This window comes from Pleuronectes platessa, chromosome 4 (genome assembly GCF_947347685.1).
Source record: "Pleuronectes platessa chromosome 4, fPlePla1.1, whole genome shotgun sequence".
In the NCBI taxonomy this organism is placed as follows: Eukaryota; Metazoa; Chordata; class Actinopteri; order Pleuronectiformes; family Pleuronectidae; genus Pleuronectes; species Pleuronectes platessa.
Window position 1 is genome coordinate 6,966,125 of NC_070629.1, and position 22,649 is coordinate 6,988,773.

The window sequence follows — 22,649 nt, forward strand, 5'->3', positions numbered from 1 at the left end:
CACACACACACACACACACACACACACACACACACACACACACACACACACACACACACACACACACACACACACACACACACACAAAGTCACAAGAGCCAAGAAATATGGTCGTTTGAGGCATGTTCAACGACACTGCTGTGAGAAGAGAAGAGCCAGGAGCCCCAGAAATTAAAACAATATACGTTTTTGTGTATAATGTCAGTGTGTGTGTGACCTCCACTTAGTGTGGTTTCATTGATTCAGCCTGTACGACAGCAAGGTGACATAGTACAGCTTCTATTCCCCCGAGGGTCATCCATCAGTGGGAGCATCGGGTCCCCGGGGGCCTCCCGGAAGACAGGATCTGTCGGAGAGTCACTCTGCTCTTACAGGGTACAGCTGTTTCACTGTGGTTGAGGAAACTTTAAAATTGTCTTGGTTGGTTGTTATCTGAAACATTTGATGTACTTTACTTGAGGAATTCCATTCAAAGCCGCTATATACCTTCACTCAAACTGTTTAGAGAGAAATACTCCACAATATTTATTCAACACTGATCTTATTGCAGTGATCTTCCTGGAAAGATTTGATTTTTATTAGGTGTCTGCACAATTTGGTCTGGACGTTCTGCGGACTTTGTTTTTCACATATGAAGAACACAGCGGAGGATTCTCGGAGTCAGATGTGTTGACAACAAATGGAAAAGCAGAGATTAGAGTTTTCAGTCGAGGGTGGCGCAGCATGACGTTTTTGAACATATAGCTCCCTGTGACCTCTGGTTTTGTATATTTGGATTGATCTTTCTATGCACCCTGAGTTCATTATTGCCTGTTTTCTTTTTTAAATGTCTTGTGTGTCTCACTAACTTTACTTTCCTTTGATCTGTCCCCGGTTTTCTTCCGTTTTGCTCTTTTGTCTTTTGTTTTTTCCCAATGTTGCAGTTTTCACCACCTTTGTTGCTGATTTTGCTTCCTTTTGCTTCCTTTTGCTTCCTGTTGTTTTTTTTTGTTTTGTATTTTAGTTTGCTTATTTGCAATAAATTCCACAAACCATACCTGCCTTGCTGTTAGGTCCTAAGGTAATAAGGAGGCATTTTGCTAAAAATTTCCCATATGTTTCCAGAATTCCTATCAAAGATAGTCTGTGTCATAAAACATAAGAGGCAAATCAGCTAGGAAAGACCAAGCTCATCCTCAGAGTCTCTTGGCAAGGGTTACAGAGTCAGGATTAAACAATTCAGCCAGCGCCTCGTATAGAACAGGGACTCTAATTTAACATATCAAGTTTCTTGATGTGACCTTAGCACAGACATGGGCAAAGTACGGCAATAAATGCTTTGCTACTTGTTAAAAGCCAAATGCTTTCATGTAATGATTTTTCCATGTCATTTACATTAGTTCACAAAAACACTCCAATCCATCTGGTCCTGGCCCGGCCCCTCTGTAAAATTTTAGAACCCATTGTGGCCCACGAGTCAAAAAGTTTGCCCACCCCTGCCTAAACCTGACACAAGCTTATCAGGGAGCCATAATAATAATGTTTAGTCAAATACAGCCCTTCAAACACACACAGATAGAAGCAGGTAACAGATTATTAGACCTACAAATTAACTAATTTGTAACAGTACAATTTTTTTTAAATAATATTTTTTTATATTAAATATATATTTGTAATGAGTGTGTGTTGCCACCACATGTAAGTGGAACATTGTTAAAGTAGCAGCAGGTCTGTGTGTTTTGCTGCTGTGCACGTAGGAGACTTGATGATGTTGACAGACAGAAGTTCTATATCTAACATTCAGCTGCAGTCATGTTAAGGCCGATGCACACCAGAAGATAATTGCGGCGGTTTTAAAACCCCCCAGGCAATTGCGAGGCGTTCCCGACTGGAGGTCACTCAGCGCCGATCATCTGCCCAAATAATGGTGAAGTGTGGGTGTTTTACAAAGTAATGTTAATCCTACCAACTGAGTCTTTTGCTGCAGGTCACGTCTAATCGTGCGAGTGCTTCACTCTCCAGTTCACTTGTGCCCTGGCTTATAATAATACAGAGGACATTTACAGAACATGTATCACCAGTGTTGACTTCCTAAGACAGAAGATGACAAATCTTCTCAAAGATCAGGCGATGAGAAGGTTTAACATTTTATTAAACCTATAAGCATGCATTACCAGTCTGAGCAGTCGGTACACTGGGTGCAAGACAGGCTGTTCAGCTCCCTGCAGTGGGAATCTGCACGATATTGATATTTAAAAATACATAACTGCAACGAACAAATATTAAAGCATTTACAGTGCCTTGCATAAGTATTCACCCCCTTTGGACTTTTTTACATTTTGTCGTGGTATAACCACAGATTAAAATTTATTTCATCGTGAGTTTATGTAATGGACCAACACAAAATAGTGCATCATTTGGAAGTGGGGGGAAATATTACATGGATTTCACAATTATTTACAAATAAAAATCTGAAAAGTGTTGAGTGCATATGTATTCACCCCCTTTACTGTGAAACCCCTAACAAAGATCTGGTGCGACCAATTGCATTCACAAGTCACATTTGCAAGTCACATAATTAGTAAATAGGGTCCACCTGTCTGCAATTTAATCTCAGTATAAATACACCTGTTCTGTGACGGACTCAGAGTTTGTTGGAGATCATTACTGAACAAACAGCATCATGAAGACCAAGGAGCTCACCAAACAGGTCAGGGATAAAGTTGTGGAGAAATATGAAGCAGGGTTAGGTTATGAAAAAATATCCAGAGCTTTGAACATCTCTCTGAGCACCATAAAATCCATCATAAGAAAATGGAAAGAATATGGCACAACCGCAAACCTACCAAGAGGAGGCCGTCCACCCAAACTGAAGAGTCGGACAAGGAGAAAATTAATCAGAGAAGCAACCAGGAGGCCCATGGTTACTCTGGAGGAGTTGCAGAGATCCACAGCTGAGGTGGGAGAATCTGTCCACAGGACAACTATTAGTCGTCTACTCCACAAATCTGGCCTTTATGGAAGAGTGGCAAGAAGAAAGCCATTGTTGAAAGGGATCCATAAAAAATCCCGTTTGGAGTTTGCCAGAAGCCATGTGGGAGACACAGCTAACATGTGGAAGAAGGTGCTCTGGTCAGATGAGACCAAAATTGAACTTTTTGGCCTCAATGCAAAATGCTATGTGTGGCGAAAACCCAACACTGCCCATCACCCTGAGCACACCATCCCAACAGTGAAACATGGTGGTGGTAGCATCATGCTGTGGGGATGCTTCTCTTCAGCAGGTACAGGGAAACTGCTCAGAATAGAGGGAAAGATGGATGGAGCCAAATACAGGGAAATCCTTGAAGAAAATCTGATGCAGTCTGCAAAAGACTTGAGACTGGGGCGGAGGTTCATCTTCCAGCAGGACAATGACCCTAAACATACAGCCAGAGCTACAAAGGAATGGTTTGGATTAAAGAATGTTAATGTCTTAAAATGGCCCAGTCAAAGCCCAGACCTCAATCCAATAGAGAATCTATGGCAAGACTTGAAGATTGCGGTTCACAGACGGTCTCCATCCAATCTGACTGAGCTTCATCTTTTTTGCCAAGAAGAATGGACAAACCTTTCCATCTCTAGATGTGCAAAGCTGGTAGAGACATACCCCAAAAGACTTGCAGCTGTAATTGCAGCGAAAGGGGGTTCTACCAAGTATTGACACAGGGGGGTGAATACTTATGCACCCAACAGATGTCAACTTTTTTGTTCTCATTATTGTTTGTGTCACAATAAAATTTATTTTGCACCTCCAAAGTACTATGCATGTTTTGTTGATCAAACGGGAAAAAGTTTATTTAAGTCTATTTGAATTCCAGTTAGTAACAGTACATCATGGGAAAAAGTCCAAGGGGGGTGAATACTTATGCAAGGCACTGTATACCCAGAGCACTGAAATATACATCAGAGAATGTGTTTCTGCTTTTTAGATTCTTCTCACTTCTCACAGCTGATGTTTTGCAAGCAGCGGCATTCACAAACTTCTTCATGTGTTTGAGAATGTAAGTGTCAAGAAAATCGCGGCCGCACTTCTTTCATCTCTTTGTCACACGTCGTCTTTATTCACAGAAATGTTGTTTTTTTTTGCTTTTGAAACAGCAGCTCCCAACGTCACATGGGAAGCCCAGCTGAAACTGTGAAATATAACCAACTATATTAAGAAGTGTGGGGAACTCTGATTTAAATCCTGACGCAAATTAGTTTCAAGTGTCAGGACCACACACCTTTACCCAGATAATGCTTGGAGTAAATTCTCATTTTATAATCTATAAGGCGATTGTCACAGTACAAAACAATACCTCTACACTTTTAGTCGGTGTGTGCTTTTGGAAGAATTAGAGACAAAAGATTCAGTTAGATAGTCAGTTTCCAACCTCCCCTCAATGACACACTTGAGCTGATGGATTCAGTTTTTATGGCACCATTATATTATTAATTCTAGCAACGGCAGTTTTTTTCCTGTGTTGCTTGAACTGGTACCTGCCGTCACCATCTAACTGCAAAGCCACTTTAATCATCCAAATCAGTTGGAGGAGTAAATCAATCCATCATGTCTCTCCGCAGGATTTACACTTCATGATTTACTGTCTGGAGGAGTAAGGGTGAAGGAGCACTTCAGAACGACTCCATATGCCACTTAGACGGATGCGGCATCTGGTGTCATGAGTGTGTCATTTTCAGCATCACTGTTTTGTGTAGTGATTTTGTTGAAAGGGTTCAGTGGGCAGATCTGTGGCCGATCAGCAGTGTTCAAACACAGTGGGAGGCTGTGGAAACTACTTTGTTTGAAAACTGTGGAAATCTCTGTCCACACAAGTGATTTAGCTCTTTATCCGTTTGTGGCACATGTCGATACCACCAGGGTCTCCCCACAGCAGCCAGCGACCAACCTATCACTTTTCAGATCTATATTTTTAAAACGGAACAAACATAAATTTCAAATGAACTCAAAGTGGCCAGCAGTTTTTGAACATTTTTGAACACGGCATCTCTTTCAGTCTGTTCAGAACCGTCTCTCCTCTGTCCCTCCTCGTGTTCTTCCTCTGGGGCAGCTCTTTCTGCTGCCTTTTGAACCTGAGGAGTAATCAGCTCATAGCTCCAGATGGAGGTCCTCTCCGAGCCGCCTCCATGCCCACATTGTTTTAAAACTCAGTCCATAATAACACACCAGCTAAACAATGTTGTTTTCTGCCGAAAATGTGATAAGGCCCGGACGAACCTGTCATCTCCCTTTCCGCCCGTCCAGACTAAACTGTTGCCCCTTAGTTTTCAAACTAAAACAGGGCCAGCAGGCATATCCATAGCCGAGTTGATGCATTTTCCAAATAAATAGTAGTAGTGTGGATGTAGATTGTCCGCGTCTGTTTCCGCAATATCACACTCAAAACGTCTGACTTCGTGAAAGGTTAGTAGATCTCCTAGATTTTCCACAGTTTTACTAACAAGCTTCAGCAATAGATGAGTCAAGAATGGAAATATGGTTCCCAATGCTTTGCAATTGAATGGACCAGCCTTCTGCTCCTTTATGTGTTACCGAAGACATGTATCTTAGACAATGCTGATGAATTACCATTGTTGATCACCAGTTGTCCTTTTTCATGTGAGGGTATTTGCAAGATGTTACAGTCAATTTCACACCTCTCTGATATTAAATTCAATGAAGGATGCCAAAGATATCCCCCCCCCACACACACACGCACACACACACATCCACCCCAAAAATGTAATTCAGTAAACAACAGATGTTAGACACAGCATGTTGTCGGTCTTGTTTATTCTTATCTCTTGAGACACAAACTCAAACATCAACGAATCCTTCAACACAAAGGCAGAAGGATCCAGAGTTTGGCTCTCAGCTCACTACTCCTGCAGGCACCTGTGTGCATACAAATCACATTTCTGCCACTGAGTGGATTGCGGCAGCTTGTGTTTAGTCTGAATTACCCCAGCCATATGGTAGACACTGTGGTTTGAGGCCTGCTCCTTTAGTTTACAATCTGAGTAGTGTTTCATTACACCGGTGTGGCCAAATGCTCAAACTCTTTATGAGGTTTTATTGCATTTCTCTTCTCCACTCATGTGACAAGGGAGTGGGACGAATGCAAGAGTGTCACTTATAGCTAAGTCACATTTAGCTCAAGTTCAACCATGACCATAGCTGTGACCCAGTTACATAATAATAATTCGAGTTAAAATATGCGGTGAGACCGTAACAGAACAAGGCTTACCTTGTTCTATACCTTTGCAGTGTGAAAACATTATTTTGGAAAGTTATTCCAACTTCCTGACCAGTTGAACATTAGAAGAAGAAAAGGAAGCAGAGGCTGGCAGGATTGCTTGCAGTCTTCACCTCCGACGATATAATGTTTGAAGGAAGAGGATGTTCATCTAATATGGAGATAATAATAATAATAATAATAATAATAATAATAATAATAATAATAATAATAATAACATTACAGTGACATTGAAATTAACAAAGTCAACTGGTTAAACATTTTTTTTCAATTTCAATGGAAATCCAACACGCCCATCTACAAACCAATCAATGTAAGGTGTAGTTAGACTCAGCCCACGGAGCTGATGATAACAGGACGCACATAGGTCAAAGGGAAGTCTTTTTTTTCTTCTATCTGAAATGCAATGTGAAATCAAAACTACCTGGATCCAATGCAAACAATGAATCTTGAATCATGAAAAAGCCCAAGGTTTGCTCAAAGACCTCATGTTAGAAATGCTTGATATTTGAGTTTGAAACAGAAAGCTGCTCACCAGTGCAGATGGTGTTTGAACAGATCCAGAACAACAACACAAAGCAAATATTCAATCTTCAATTAAAATGTAGAAGCAGTGCTCAAAGTGTGGCTAATGGGCTGTGTCTAATTTCCTTATTCGTTCATTTAGGACTCCTTATTAACAGACTCAGTAGGTTACTCCACAGAGCAGTAGGTGGGATGTCAGACACTCATTAAAGAATGAATAAACAATCACTTTATTTCCCCACTTATTGATCCCGCTCCCATTTTTCTAGTGTTCATTGCAACAGAAGCTATTTTCTTTTTCCAGAAAAAATGTAAGAACTCCTGTATTTGACTCCAAAACAACATTCCCTTGATAACTAATGGGAAGAGTTTGCACAGTTTATTCTAAAGACAGATGTGTTCCTTCAGCTCCTGCCTCAAACCTGTCTGCAAGCCATTCCTCATTTGTAGAGCAACCACTGCTCCTGACAGACGAGGGTAGATGGAAGTAGAAGGTGCACCGCAGTTAATGAGCAACCACAGCTTCCTCTGTTCTGGAGTCCAGCCGAGCATTCTCTCAGATGTCAGTACTGTCCAGGTGGCTGTTGTTGTTGGGAAACTGCACAAACTGCCTCATAAAGATTATACTCAAACTGATTTATTTTAACATAAACGTTTTAATAGCTCCACCAAGGAGGTTATGTATTCACCCCCCTTTCCATTTGTCCATTTGTTGGTTTGTTTATGCCAAAACTGTAGGATGGATTACCACACACCTTGGTAGAAGGCTGTGGTATGGATTAGAAAAGATTCCATTCAAATTTCGTGTGGATCTGGATCAGAAGAGATATTTCACTTTAGGGCGCTTTTCCAACATTTTCACAGATTTTTTCGATGAGAACTCAAGTTTGTTTGGGAACTAATATTTAGGAGTGTATGCAATTTGGTGAAGATCCACATAAAAACCTGCACTTAGCTAATATAAATGTGGCTTAATAAGGGGACTGTTGGGCCTTTAGACTGTTGGTGGAGGCATGCACTCTACTAAGTACCATTCTAGTTCATACTAATGCGTGATAAGACTCAGGCAGCTACATAGGATCGCTTTGAAGTTTTGAAAAATCTAAAAAGATGAAATACTGCTTTTATATCTAATTCTATTTTATAATTTCCTCTTCACCTACCACGATAAGTCGTAACTGGACCATCTGCAAAAGGTGCAGAACGCTGCTGCAAGGCTGCAGATCCAGCAGGATTACCCACAACACAGACATCCTATGTTCTTTACATTGACTTCCCATCATGTTCAGGATTCAGTTTGAGGCTCTTGTTCGCACACATACAGAACTCCATTGTCCATTTCCAAAACCTGCCATAAGACCTTATCACCAGCAAGTCACTTAGATCTACTGATCAGGTTTTTTAAAGTCCACATGATCATCTGGGCTTAAAAAAAACAAAGCTCCAGTGCATTTCAGCATCTACCATTCGTCATCAACAGATTACCTGGAACAATGGTTTCTATTGTACTGCAATTCAGCCAATATAAAACTGACACTCAGATATGGGTCTGTGGCCTAAAAGGGTGTGGACAAATAAAAACTGACAGAAATCAAAGGATAAAATAAACAAGGATTTTGGTTACAAAAAAATAATCAAAGAACAATAATGCATGTTAACAATGACTTTGGTTACAAATAACTAAACACAAATACAAGTTAACAAATGTTTATAGAAAAACACTAAAAACTAGGTAATTGTGCATTTAAAGTCATGGCTGTGATACTGTTGCTCTTCCTGCTGTCGCGTTTAAATAGTGGCTGAAAACTAATTTATTCAAACTGGCTTTCAAACATTGTTTAATTTTTACTGACTGGCTTTCAGCTGTTTGTTCATGCTTTATCGTCTCAGTCTTTTATTGTTATACATGGCATACTACCCCCAACCAGGGAGTTTCTTCGGTGTAAAACGATTTACCCAGAACTTTAATTGTACAAGCAGTTCCTACAAAGGTTCCTAGTTATAGGGAAGTTCTTGTGGTTGAAACACAGCCATAGTAGTCCTCAAAATAAACCTGAGCACAGGTCTAATCAGCCAAAGTCATTACAACCAGGCCATGTAGCATCTAATGAGATCAGGCAGCTCTGTAGTAACTGTTTCTCATTTTCTTCATCACCCTGTGTTATTCCTAGTTAAGACTAAAACAAGGTTTAAACAGGGCAGTTCTTGTGCTAACGTCAGTAAATCCATAATCCTCTCCTATCATTTGTGATATCAAGGCTGCATGCTTAAAGGTAGCATGTAGTAAATCAACACAACTTTCCTCATGAGGGCAAATAAACCCTAATGAGCACTTAGGAAGATTTTCAGTTGACATAATATATGTTCTTTAGTTTGCATTCACTGAATGTTGAAGCAGGCCAATAGTAATTTGAATGAAAGAGGATGAAGCGGCTGAGTGGAGTACCAGCATACTTATCCACAGAGAGGAGTTAAAAGGTATTTGTGTTGTTTCTTTTAAGTGAACATTTAATCCGAGGTTTATTTATATTACTCTATCTTTTCTTCGAACCTTTGTAACAACACTTCTTTCATTGCCATTGATTTAGCTTTGGACTGCTCAGTTAGACACATAAAGCCAACAATTGTCCATTTCTCTTCACTTTTAATTGCATAGAGATCCCCTGAGGCTAAAGATTAAACCGTCTGCAGCTCTGATATCAACCATCCATGCACTGTCCTCTGGTGATCGGGTAATACACCTTCTCCTTCATAAATATATGTGTGCAGACATGCGCACATAATCTCAGTGTGTGGTGGTTTGTACCATGAGTAAAGCTCCTGGGCTTCTGTGTATTCAGTGGCATTAACATAATTGAAGTTAATTGCCAAGGAAACTGCCTGTGAGTCCCATCTGTAGCATTCACAGAAGGGGAAAGTGATTGTCCCTCCGTGGATGCTGGCGTCAGGGGGTCTATACCCCTGTCTGAGCACAGCCAAACACAATATACACACTCTATTCAGTTTTTAATGCAATTTCCCACCTTTTAATGGCCGCTAATGGGCGCACACACACACACGGACCACAAAACACACACACGTGTTCTAGCCATTTAACTAAATTAGCAGGCATGTTACTGCGTGCACATTTCACAGGCAGTTAACAAGATCAAGCACTGTGTCTGTGATGAATTAGCACATAATTAGCTCGATACTGAAACTGTCATATTTAATTATTTCATAAAGGGCTTAAATTCTGTGGACAGTTATTGGAGCAGAGGTCTTACTGCTGACCCTAACACCCTGACACACCAGTGACGATCAAGTCAGCCTTCGACTCAAACCGGTGACTTTTTATTTTGCTGCTTGTTCTGTCAGGGGTCCAGGGTTAATGTGGATTGACAGGCTGGAAAATAGGTTCACAAGCCATTTTTGAGTAGGCTATGCCCACTGCCACTTAATTACCAAACATTTCATAAGCAATAAACTGACAGTGATTATATTCAGTTATCCCCATATCCACTGCCTCCCACTATCCAGGAATTAAGCCAAAATATCAGAACACTGCCATCTTGCAGCGATGACAGCATTTGGAGCTGTGAGCCACGATTTCCATGAGGATAATTTTTTTTTTTTTCATCAAATAATTCAAATCTAACTTAGTATGAAAGGAACTAGCTAAAATAATATAAACCATCTTTGAGAATTCGGTCCATGTCCCACCTGCTAACATGGAGGAGGGTAAATGACCCATAACGCAGCCAGCCACAAGGGGGTGATAAACATGCTTTGGCTTAACTTTTTGGGAGCTTTCATGTTGTCCACCTTTAAATACAGTCTGTAGTTACAAGTAGCTAGTCAGCTTATAGAATAGTCGCAATGGGAGGAAAAATCAATTGATGTTGTGTTATTGAAGGTTTCGTTTCTATTTGCTAAACAACACTTAAATGCTACTCCATAATCAGACTTCATCTTAAGGTCAGGGCAGCAATTTAGCAAGAATCCTCAGATCAATTTGAGCAATTTGAAGAGAATTTGTAGAATTTGTGGACGTCACAAGGATCATTATTGAAATTCTGCAGTAAGCTTCAAGATGTAATGCATGCTGATGAGGTCACCATGCGTACATCTTCACCTCCTGCCGTAGCTCTTTTTAAACTAGTCAGTAGGGGGGATCAGAGATTGATAGCCTTATTCCCCTCTGAGACTATTCGATTAAATGTGCAAGGTGAAGCAAATCCATAGTTACCAATGGGAAGACACTAGTATAAATCAACAGATTACAACAGGCAATGAAGTTTTTATATCAAATGACCAACAAAAACTGTTCCAATAAAAAAGAATTGCTGCAAGAGGTGGATGTAGCACTTGATGGTTGGAATGGTTTGACAATTGTTCTGGGTGGTGCATAGGGGGAGTAGTGTAGTGTAGTGTATCGCTCTTCTTGCTGTTGAAGGTGCTGGAGGAAGACTCAGGGATGGATGTAATAATAATGCTTAACCAGAGGAAGCTTTTTAAATTCAAAGTGGTGGATGGCCTATCGAATTTATCATCGTCAACTGCACCGTCATCATCAGCTTTGTGTGTCAAATCCTGCTTTTCCAGAGTAACCAGCCACGTGATCTTTAGAAGCCATGGAACGATGGGCATGGGTCTCGCCAAAGGGGCAGATCCAGGAAGTTTCTTATTAATTTGATGCAGCTTAATTGAATCAAAGAGGACTGTTAGGTCTTGATAGAGGTATGCGCTTTATTGCATATCATTCTGGTTTCCTTATTTAAAGCCCCTGCACAATAATAGCCTACACACATCACTGTTTACTGCTGCTTGATAAAAATCCTTCTTCTGGGGGTACAGAGGAGGCAGTGGTACCCAGAGCTCTGCACTTGTATTTCCTAACCATTTATATGTTTTATATTTGACCTGGGATGTATGTCTTCTTGTAGGTACTATGTGTGTGTGACCATCCTGATCTATTTCCTTCCTCTACTGGTGATGGGTTGTGCTTATCTGGTGGTGGGACTGACCCTCTGGGCCAGCGAGATCCCTGGAGACTCTTCTGATCGCTACAAGGAGCAGCTGACCGCCAAACGAAAGGTAACAAACACTTAATTGCGGAGCTTTTAAATAACCAATCAGATAATCCAACCGTGTCACGTGCACCTTTGTACACAGCAGCGCAAGACCGGACGTGGCGTAAAATTTCAAGTCGCTCTACATCATTCCTCCTGTGATGAATTAATCATCAGCGCAGCATGAACCTTAATCTCAGACTCTCTCCTCTGTTATCCTCTCTTCTTTGGTGGTTTTCCAGAACAGTTGCCGTCTTTTCACCTTCACTTCGCTTCATCCTCTGTTTTCACCAACTGCTCTCCTCCTACTTATTTTAAATTGTTTTAATTCTTACACTGCCCATGTTGGTCAGGTGTGTTCACAGTTTTGGTGTTGCAGTTCTTTGTAGAATACCGTTCAAGGAAGAGACTTGCCAGATACTTGCCTTGTGACAAGGTTTTACTACATTTACTATGATGGGGTTTTATCTAGCATTGACATATGAAGCAGTTACTTCTTAGTTTTCTGTACTTTAGATCACTCCTTCACTTTACATCTGACAGGCCATGTTGAAGAATTTATTTTCAGATTTTGAGAATAAAGTCATAACAAGAATAAAAAAGAAAATTTGAAAATTCTTCTGAGTTCACTCCTTAAAATCCTCTCCCTTGGCCCTACCCCTAGATATGATGGAGATGTCCCCCCCTCCAAACGGCGCCACAAGGCGGAGGTTTCAAGCAACATTATAATAGTGACACATCTGAAAACTGAAGGACAGTCGGGACAGATTGGTCTATTGATTAATACACAGTCAGTCAGTGTGAAGGGATGTTTGAAGGGCTAGATGGCCACTACCTCTACATCACATAGAGAAATGGGGCAACCCTATACAGCCACGTGCAAAACAAAGGGGTAGGGCTACATGGTAGGTCTAAGGGGTGAAATGGGACAGGGCCTTAGATCCAAAATCTTAAACCAATCTCATTCTGAAACTGTTGAATATCCCACAGATGTAACAAATGATATAAAGTCACCCCCTACAAAACATGTCCTCCTCCACAAAAGAGACAATGTCCTTTTTTTTAGTGGTTCTTTCTTCAGATTAGACACATTTTCTCACACAATCTTTTCAAAGGCCTGATATTTATGATTATGTGGTGCTGATGTGCCAAAATATTAAGTATTAAGTACCAAACTATTTTTGAAACTTATACTAAAGTTTAACATAACTAGATGCTCGATATTCCTCATTCAAACACAGGCAACTGGCGGATTTTCGGATATTCTTCTTATAATATTACATGTGGCTTAAAATGCTTATTCTTTCAACATTACCAGTTTTTTCAAAATATTCCAACTCTATTCTCTTAATTTTCCAACTGTATTCTAAAACATGTCCCCAATCCTCCGTTATAAGGTCTTGCTTTGAATCATTTGATTATTTATACATTGGTCTCTAGCCACACTTCAAAATGGCCCTATATGGCAACGTGGGTTTGTCCCCCATGTCCCCCCCTTGCTCCCCCCATGTCCCCCCCTTGCTCCAGACTGAAATGTCTCATTTTCAATTGCAGTGGAGTTTAGTACAGGCATCCATCGTCCCCATAACTTTGCAGATAAAGTTATCCTTTGTGACATTTTTTACTTAACACCATCATCAGGTCAAAACTCTAATGTCTCAAGGCTAATGATATCAACCTCAGCTGTACCAAGTTTTAAGTACTATTAATTAAATATGATAAAAGCTAATGCTAAGATAGAGAACATAGTAAAAAATAAGTTCACCTCTTACTATAATGCGGCAACATAGATCTGTTACACCTGTCCATATACATTATTTTCAGATCACTGTCAGTGAGCAGTCTGTAACTGACAGTGCTTATGATGTGTCTTTGTGCATTCGATTTCCATTTTGACAGAAAAGTTCAAAGCAGTTGCCAGATGTTGGACTAACAGAGGCTTTTTAAAGGAGTGAGACGGTGAATGCTGAGGAGACAATCAGTGCAATGCAGCACTCTCATCATTTGAAGAGCAAAAAAATGACTATATAACACTGTTGTGATTGATGGTTTTCCATGACAGATTTTAAACTGCATGTGTTATACATTATTCATGGAGAAGTACATTTTATTTTTTAGGACAGGTTAATTGTACCGTGATGAGATCTGTAACATCAGAATAAAGTGAAGAAATAGCTTTTTGTCCATTCTTTAAAGGGATACTTCACCAAAAAAGGAAATTTCTCCCATAATCTCCTCATCAATATGCCAATGTAGGGGTAAACAGTGTTTCAGCCAAACTGACCTCTTCTTCAGACGCAATAAAACAACAGAGAAAACATTACATGCCTCCATACTGCTCGTGTGGTGTCATCCAAGTGACGGCAAGGCCGACTGCAAACAGCGAGCGTCATTTACACAAAGTTTTAAGCCTAAAAGTCCACTACTGGAGGTGGCGATGCTCGCTGAAGCAGCCAGATGAATGTGCCCTTGGGCAAAAGTGTGTGCGGTGTTCAGAGGTGACATATAAGAGAACATTTCTCAGTACACATGCAGTATGGAGGCATGTTGTGTTTTTTCTGTTGTTATATTACGTCTGAAGAAAAGTTCACAATGGATTTCAATTGTATTGGATTCGGCTGCAATGCTGTTTACCCCTGAAACTCCAAAGTGTTTTGTGGACTCAAACACTTCACCCACCATCATAGTGGTGAGTAGACAGTGAGTGAATTTTCATTTTTCTCTAAACTATCCCTTTAACCCTTTAGCCTATGTAATGCCTTCTTAACTGGTCAAATCTGGAATGAAGTAAGGAAGCAAAGCAGTAAGAACAAAGATAAGATTGTGCTTTCATGTGTCCAACAGGTTGTGAAGATGATGATCGTGGTGGTGTGCACGTTTGCCCTCTGCTGGCTGCCCTACCATGTTTACTTCCAGCTGCACCAGTTCTTCCCTGATATGTTTGAGGAGAGGTTCATCCAGCAGGTCTACCTGGCCATCATGTGGCTAGCCATGAGCTCCACCATGTACAACCCCATTATCTACTGTTGCCTCAACGACAGGTTGGTCAGCACCGCCACACACTCACAAATATATTGATTTCTTATTATCACAAACAAACAAACAAACAAACACACACACAGTTTGCACTTCTGGCTGAGCAGTGGTAACGGCCACGGTTTTGGTGGTCAGGCAACGCGAGACAAGAAGCCTCTATTTCATACAACACTGACACCAGTGTTTGTGTGCTACTGGTGCTCGTAGCTAAACAATGTAGATGACTTAGCTTCAGCAAGCTAGTTGGTGTGTGTGGGTGTGGGAGGAGGATAAAATAGGTAGGCGTGTCCCAGCCCAGCCTCCCAGCACTGCTTTTTTGAATTTCCAGGAAAAGACATTTCAGACAATACTCAGGGGGGAAGTTAATCAATGAATGAGGGAAAGCAGACAAAGTGAGGCAAAGTAAACAAAGTAAAATTAAATGAGACTCAAGGTTAAGTAACAAAAAAAACAGGAAATGGCCTGAGCTTACCCCAAAACATGATTTAACTCAAGGAGCAAACAAGAGACACAAATCCCCCAAAATTCAAAACGCAAGGAAAACAACAAGATAGTCCAAAATATTATTTATCAATTTACTCTGGTGTCCTTTGATGCATTATTTTGTGACACTATCCCTAACATTCATTACTTAATTAAATTATTTTGTCTTTTGTTGTGCCTTACCAATATTATCCATTTGCTGAATTTGTGAGTAGGGCCGGTCCAGACCAAGCCTCTTTATCCTCTTTTTTTCTTGTGAAAGGGTGTTTTTGTAAAGAAATTACCAGATTTGCCTCAGTTCGCAGTGGAAGTCACTCGGCAGATGTACCTGAGATGGTGTTGAGGGTTGACCAATCAGTGAAAAAGTGTCATTCAATGCCAATTCGCTGTAAATACAAGTGGGAGTGTCTGGGGTACAGAGAGCTGCGTCCCGTGGAAGAGATTGCAAACCTTCAAAAAGGGAAATGTTTTTTTCCTGTTTACTGAGCTTCAGGATAGTAGCCATTGACACACACACACACAGAAAGATCCTATCAGCTGCTGCCTTAGCCATAAGCAGATCAAAAAGTCTGCTTACACTCACTTTAAGACTATTTGTCTGGAGAGAAACTCCTCTTACCTCTGAGGGCCTCCACATAAGTAATGAAATATGAATAAACAAATGTTAAAAGCCATCTCTGAACCTGACTGTGAACACCAAGAGTGATCAGCAGAAATGTTGATGAATCTAAAGATGGTTATTTGGCTAAATAAAGGCAGATGGTCAACTCTGCTTGTTTTTTGTAATCTATCATCTGCCATTGTCTCTCCACAGTGGCCACCTGTTTATTGTCTTTGTGCTGTCAGAGAAATTAGGTTTTCACACTCTTCTTTTTTGCCTCTGAAATGTATTCATGTCCTAAAAATGAAAGTATGTGGGTTGGACCACAGTGAGCGGAGGTTTAGTCATCATTTTGTACAGGATATTGACTGAATTGTCTCTATTAGTTCAGCTGATTTAAATTTAAATGCTTGACCGATGGTGGACCTCTCTGCTTATTTTCCATCAGTCTCTTTGCACCTCTTCTGCTCGCTAAAATTGACATTTTCCCTTTTTCTCTTGTGTTTCTACATATCCGATCTAAATTATATTTCGAGAGCTGCTGAAATGAGTCGACAAATAAAGGTCATCAGTAAATGCCACATTCAACATTTTGTGCTTATTAATATTCAAATGCCTGAAATGAAAACAATCTTTGCTCTCTGCCTATTCTTTCATCCCTATTAGCCCTTGTACACACTCAACATACACACCTAATCAGGATGCAAACACTAAATGAGTCCCTCCCCACACTCTCTGTGACATGTCAAGCTGTGGCATATAGTAAACAGTGCTGTCAGATTGGGAAGATTTCCATACTTGACGCTCTTGATTATGTGAAGAATGAAAATAATAGTTGTCAGCGGATGATGCAAACACTGATTGGGTTTAGGATCATTTATGCAAACTCCATTTTATAACCATCTTTTGCCCTCTATAAACTGTAGGAGATATAGAGCACTGGATGGATGCTGTTGCTGTTGGATGTTAGTGCAACTACAGTTAATAATATCAATGTTTCAATGAACAATATAAAAACTGTGTGACCACATCAGAGAGAAAACTTATTTCAATAAAGCGACAGAGAATTCTCGCCTAAATCTTCCACTCGTCCCCCAAACCTGAAACATGCTGGTAGTTGTTCCTGTACCGTCTGATACCACCCATAAAAAAACAGGCATAGCAAACCTTGATTGTCATGGTTACAATGATAGAAATGAGGAGTGCACTGGCAGCGGTAAACCAGACCTCCATCGCTATGGTTACAATGATTAATCATGCATTTCAGTTTATAAAACATTTGGTTACGTTCAGGCACAAAAACTGGTTTCTTCGGTTTAGGGATTCTGTTCACCCATCAAGCTCTTTACACTTAGTCATCTGAATAATTTGCTCCTGTCATAAAAAGTATGTCTTCTAACAGTCGCCTAATGAAATGAGACTACTAAGGATCTTAGAGACGGTCGGTTCTCACATATTTGTGTGAAGTTGAAGCGCCCTGGGAGACTGAGTTCTGGAGGCTCTGCTTTGTCTTCAGAACAAAGAAACATGTGGTCAGGATTTGACTACACATGTAGGCAGAACTGTAGTTCACAAATACCAGGTCCCAACAAGACGTATTAATTGATTGAATCTTTAACTTATTCTTTTCATGTACAGGTTTCGTGCTGGTTTCAAACAAGCGTTCCACTGTTGCCCCTGCGTCCCTAAAGGCTCGTACGAAGGGCTGGAACTCAAGTCCACTCGCTACCTGCAGACCCAGACCAGCGTTTACAAGGCCAGTCGGATGGAGAGCACCGTGTCTACTGTTCTTCAGGTCAGGGACGACATGGAGCAGCCCAAGGTCAAGGCACTGGCATGTCCAGGACCCTGTGGGGCTGCGGTCGGTGCCAGGCCACATAGCTCCTCCCTGGACCTGACGTCCAACGGGTCATCATCCCGGAGCGTTTCCAAAACGGTGTCAGAAACATCCAGTTTCTACTCCAGTAACAACCAGCAGGAATAGACCACAAACACTCAGAGAGCAGAGGGAGAGTATGAGTTGACAGTTCACATTGCCTGCCTGTGTTCATGCAAATGTGCAGCGTGAATGTGTGAGCTTGTCTGCAAGTGACTGTGGCAGAATTTTTGATGACTACATTTCTAGCGTGTCCATTGGAGCTCTGTTAGGTCCAAGATGCCCTTGTGTAAAGTACTCCCACTTCTGGCAGTGAATGATCAACTGGCATGTGAGGGGTTTGCTCTTTGCCACAATGTGACAATGTGCATTTCAACAACTTGAGTACATTCCAGTTCAAAAGCTGAGCTGAAGCAGACGCTGGCACCTTCAAATTTCACAGCCTCTGCTTGTCACACCAGCCTTCTCTCGGAGCAGGGAGAAGGTTCACACATCCTCACTCACCCAAGCTGTGTGACATCACACAGTCTATTTTAGAGAGGAGCGATATCCGCAGAACAGCATGCTCTGAATACAACCGCCTCCCGTTTCAAAAGGGGCGGTTCTTTGCGAGGAGACAGGAAGTTTACAGGAAGTTCTCTACACCTGTAGCAGGGAAGACGTGTATCTCTGTGTATCTGTGTGTGTGTGTGTGTGTGTGTGTGTGTGTGTGTGTGTGTGTGTGTGTGTGAGAGAGAGAGAGAGAGAGAGAGAGATGATCAGAATGTCAACTTCGTCTCCCCGAGCAGAAGTTTCTCAACGTCAGTGCTCCTTCAGCTGTCTGGCTGACGGAGACCTCTGAGCACCTGCAGACATTGCTGAAAAGTTCTGAAAATCACCTGAAACTCCGGCAGCATCTGGCTCAGCTTTCCTCTGAGCTCCGAGCATCACCTTTGAAAGTCGTGGTGGTGCTCCAGATTCTGAAGAGGCCAATAGCGGGCCTCAAGTAAACACACTAGCAGATAAACCATCCAGTGTGAGCCACAAGTCTCACACTCAGTCCTTCGTGACACCTCTAAACCCAGACAGCTCTGGCAGGTAGCTGTCAGATCGGCAAAGCACAGCAGATGAAATGTTTAAGTTTCCTTAAGAATCAATACACTTTCACAGTAATAACTGTCCCACCAGCTGCCTGTCAGTCGAACCTGCTGCAGTGATTCAGCTGGATTACATTTACACCTCAAAGTCATGTGTCTGTGGTTTGTGTGCATCTGTTGTTCTGTAGGTGACCAGATCTATTCCCCCTTTTTCAGACATGAACTCACAACAACGCAGCAGGAGATTCTCCATTCAGACTGCAATTATTACATGTTGTTTACAGCACATCGACCCCCGGCCCTTATCACCAAAAGCTCTCTTGAGATCTTCTTCGGCATCTTGTACGTGTATAGCACTGAGAAAGTTCGATTATTTTTTGGAATGTTCTTTATTTCTGCTTTTGCATCAGATGCGTGTGAAATCTTTTTTATCTATGCGCCTCCTCGCTTGCAGAAAATCCTCTGGAGGATCTCCTGCTGTGTTCTCACGTGAGGTCACTTGAACATCATTTGGAATTCTTATTAGGAGGCTTGCTAGAGAAAGTCAGGAGCCTCACTCGGATATTTGCGTTATCGCGTACATCCCCAGAGAATGTCAGGAGATTCTTCAGTGATCAGTTCATGTCTGAAAGCAACTATACTCACATTATATATATATATGTTGTCGTTATCTCCTAAATGTAATCCGGTCATGCGAGACACATGTTCATTTAAGGTTTAATGGGCTTCATAGATGTTTTAGCCTGGATCGCCTGTTAGAGTGTAGCTCTGTGCTATGTGTAGTGATGTGCCTTGCTGATGAGCATGATGTGTGTAAAAGGGCAAGGGGAGCAGAGGAGCAGCTCGCTCTGCTGGGGTCCAGGAAAAGGACAATTAGAAAACCGAAGCTATGGAAGCTCACTGTGACAAATTGTCTTTACCCTCCTTCAGTGGTTAACACACACACACACACACACACACACACACACACACACACACACACACACACACACACACACACACACACACACACACATCACCACTGTAAAAAATCTTGGCAGTGGATTTGAATGCAAGCTTTTGGTCACAGCATTCTTCGTCAAACTGATTTAATACTGTGGCAATTTTTTTAATTTAGTTTCCACAAACTTCAGATGTTCTATCATATCAGTCAAACTTCCTTCACCATATTCAGGATACTCACTAATTCATAATAGAAGTTAAAGCAGAATATTTGTCTACAATTATCCTGTGGTGACGTTAATAACTAAATCCACAATATTTGCATATTTGCTGTGTACATAACAAACACAGTGAGGCAGTATCAGACAAGGACACACGACGATGTGAGAAAGCACGTCTCAGAGTTTATGCATTGGAAATTATTTCAGTGTTTCACACATTATTATCAGGATTCATATGTGAGACAAATCCGACGTGCTTGCCAAATTTCAAGGTTGATATTCTTTGCAGTGTGCATGCACCACACATGCACTCACATATGTAGCATGGTCACCTGTTGACACCTATCATAACACACACACACACGCACACACCCCACAACATTCATCCGCCTAACGCCCAGTCTATTCTCAGCACACAAAGCCTGTTGTTGTAAATTCCACAGTCAGCTGACATGAAACTGAGGAGCAGAGGTGAAGCAACATGACTTTACTGGAATTACAATGACAGTCAGTATTATATCACTTCATTCAGCACGTACAAGGCTTACCATTACATTGTCTGGCTCACATGGAAACATAATCAACACTAAATGAACGTGAGGTAAATTTCAGTGCAGAGAGAAAATGAAGGGCACACAACAAACATTAGAACAAATAGAATAAAATATGAACTTGTCATCTCCATCATCTCCATTCTACTATTCCGTCAAGGCTTGAATATATAACACATCCCACCGAGCTTTTGGATAATGTATGTCCTGGCCAAGTCATCACTTCAGAAATGACTCGGATGCTGAAATTGTACTACTGGACTTCATGGTCATAGATCGCTGGCTTTGATGCAGCAAGCTAACACATGGTCATACACCAGCTTCAGTGATAGCTCATTGGGCCCTTCATTCCAAAGGAAGTAGATGTGGAAAAGGACATTTTACCACAAATCTTTGTCGTAGATAAGATTATTTATTTACAAATACACATAAGGTTTGACAGTGGTTATGCCCTGAAGCTTAATTAATTTGAATTATGACATATCCCTGGATTTGCTACGAGAATAGAAATGCGATAAGTTAAGGAAGACAGTAAGAGCAGGCCCTATTAAAAGAACATTAAAATAAAATAAGTCATTCCATTCAGTCAGATACAGTGGGCCCTATCCTACACCTGGTGCAACATGGCCAAGTGCAACTCAAGGACCTTTGCTTGTTTAATTAGCAAATAGACCCAAGCAACCGTGTGTTCTTTAAATGAGTGTTCTGATGAAATGTTGCTGCACTTTTATCATGAGCTTTCGTCAGCTGCTTCTTGGGGCATTCAGTCATTGTAGTAATTACTGGTACAAAGCCAGATGCACACCTAGTGTACACTCTTGCTTGTTACACACAGTTACTCACTCAATTTCAGTTTGACCATAAGTAGATCAGTTTCCTCTGCAGAGACACGATCACTCTTACTACCCCGAAAATCTGCCATTATGATTTGGTTTATTGTATGTTACGCCGGAAACACACCCATGATTCATTACAGTAAGAAGAGATAAGGTGCCTCTTTATTGGGGGGGAGAGAGATCTAAATCAGCCAAAAATGTAATTCTTTAGTTAAATTATCAAGGTCAATTTCAGCCAATGTGATGGAAAGAAAGATCCGGTAATGTTTTGCAGGAATCCCTTTAAAAAAACTCTCTTATACTAGTTTTTTCAGAGGATCTTTTTAGTTTGTTGTCATGATCCATCAAGGTTTGTGTTGTAGAGGTAGCCGGCCAAGTAGATCCCATACGTCCCTCGCTCCCCTAACTCCTTGTGGATCCGTTCTTTCAGTCATGACCATGAGCTTGTGAGCACTCCTCACTTGGGGCAGCAACTCACCTCCAACTTGTAGAGAGCAACCCTTTCCGGCAAAGAACCATGGCCCCGGCCTTGTCGCTGACTCTTATCCCAACCATTTGCAAAACTGGCTGCAAACCTCCCCAGTGCGCAGAAGAGGTCACGTCCTGATGTAGCCAACAGAAGCCCATCTGTGGTGTTTTCATCACATTGGCAGAAATGCAGGGCCCAAATTTATGGATTCACAGCACTTTGTGTGTCTGTGTGGGTGTGTATATTTGCATGCATGCATGCTTGAATCTATGTATGTGTGTGTTTGCAACAACATTCCAACAATGGGTTTTGTGTAAAAGTAAACCAATTGTTACGGCCAAGGACATGATTTTGCTACATTTCTCAAAGCGGAAGAAATCTTGATGTTATGAAAGTTTACAAAACATGCTTCTGATATGACAAGCAAAAGAAAATGATTATGTAGCATCAGCTGTCTGGACCAGAGAGGAAGTAGAGGAGTAACGCGCAATGAACTTACACTCAAAAAACCTATCATCTCATCAGTTATTTAGTTTTCATTTGATTTCTATACGCTCATGCATGGTTACCAGCAGGGCAGGAATCATCCACCAGAATATTCCCGCATCCGCCCATCACTTGGATGGGTCAAGTGGAGCAGGTGAACGAGAGGCTGGGGCCCTTAATGAATGTGTAATCAACTTTGTTCAACAAATGCTCCTTGAATGAACGTAGTGCAGGCGCCC

The 22,649-nt window shown here is 41.3% G+C and overlaps 1 protein-coding gene across 1 annotated transcript in view; it reads left to right on the plus strand.

Annotated features, from left to right (window-relative positions):
- The window catches only part of tacr1a (tachykinin receptor 1a), a 39,825-nt gene extending 21,888 nt beyond the window's left edge, over positions 1–17,937 (plus strand). Inside the window, exons 3-5 of the mRNA XM_053420936.1 lie at positions 11,708–11,858; positions 14,678–14,874; positions 17,592–17,937. Of these exons, the coding sequence (XP_053276911.1) occupies positions 11,708–11,858; positions 14,678–14,874; positions 17,592–17,937 (694 nt within the window). The remainder of the gene's footprint in view (positions 1–11,707; positions 11,859–14,677; positions 14,875–17,591) is intronic.
- The last annotated feature ends 4,712 nt before the right edge of the window (positions 17,938–22,649 follow it).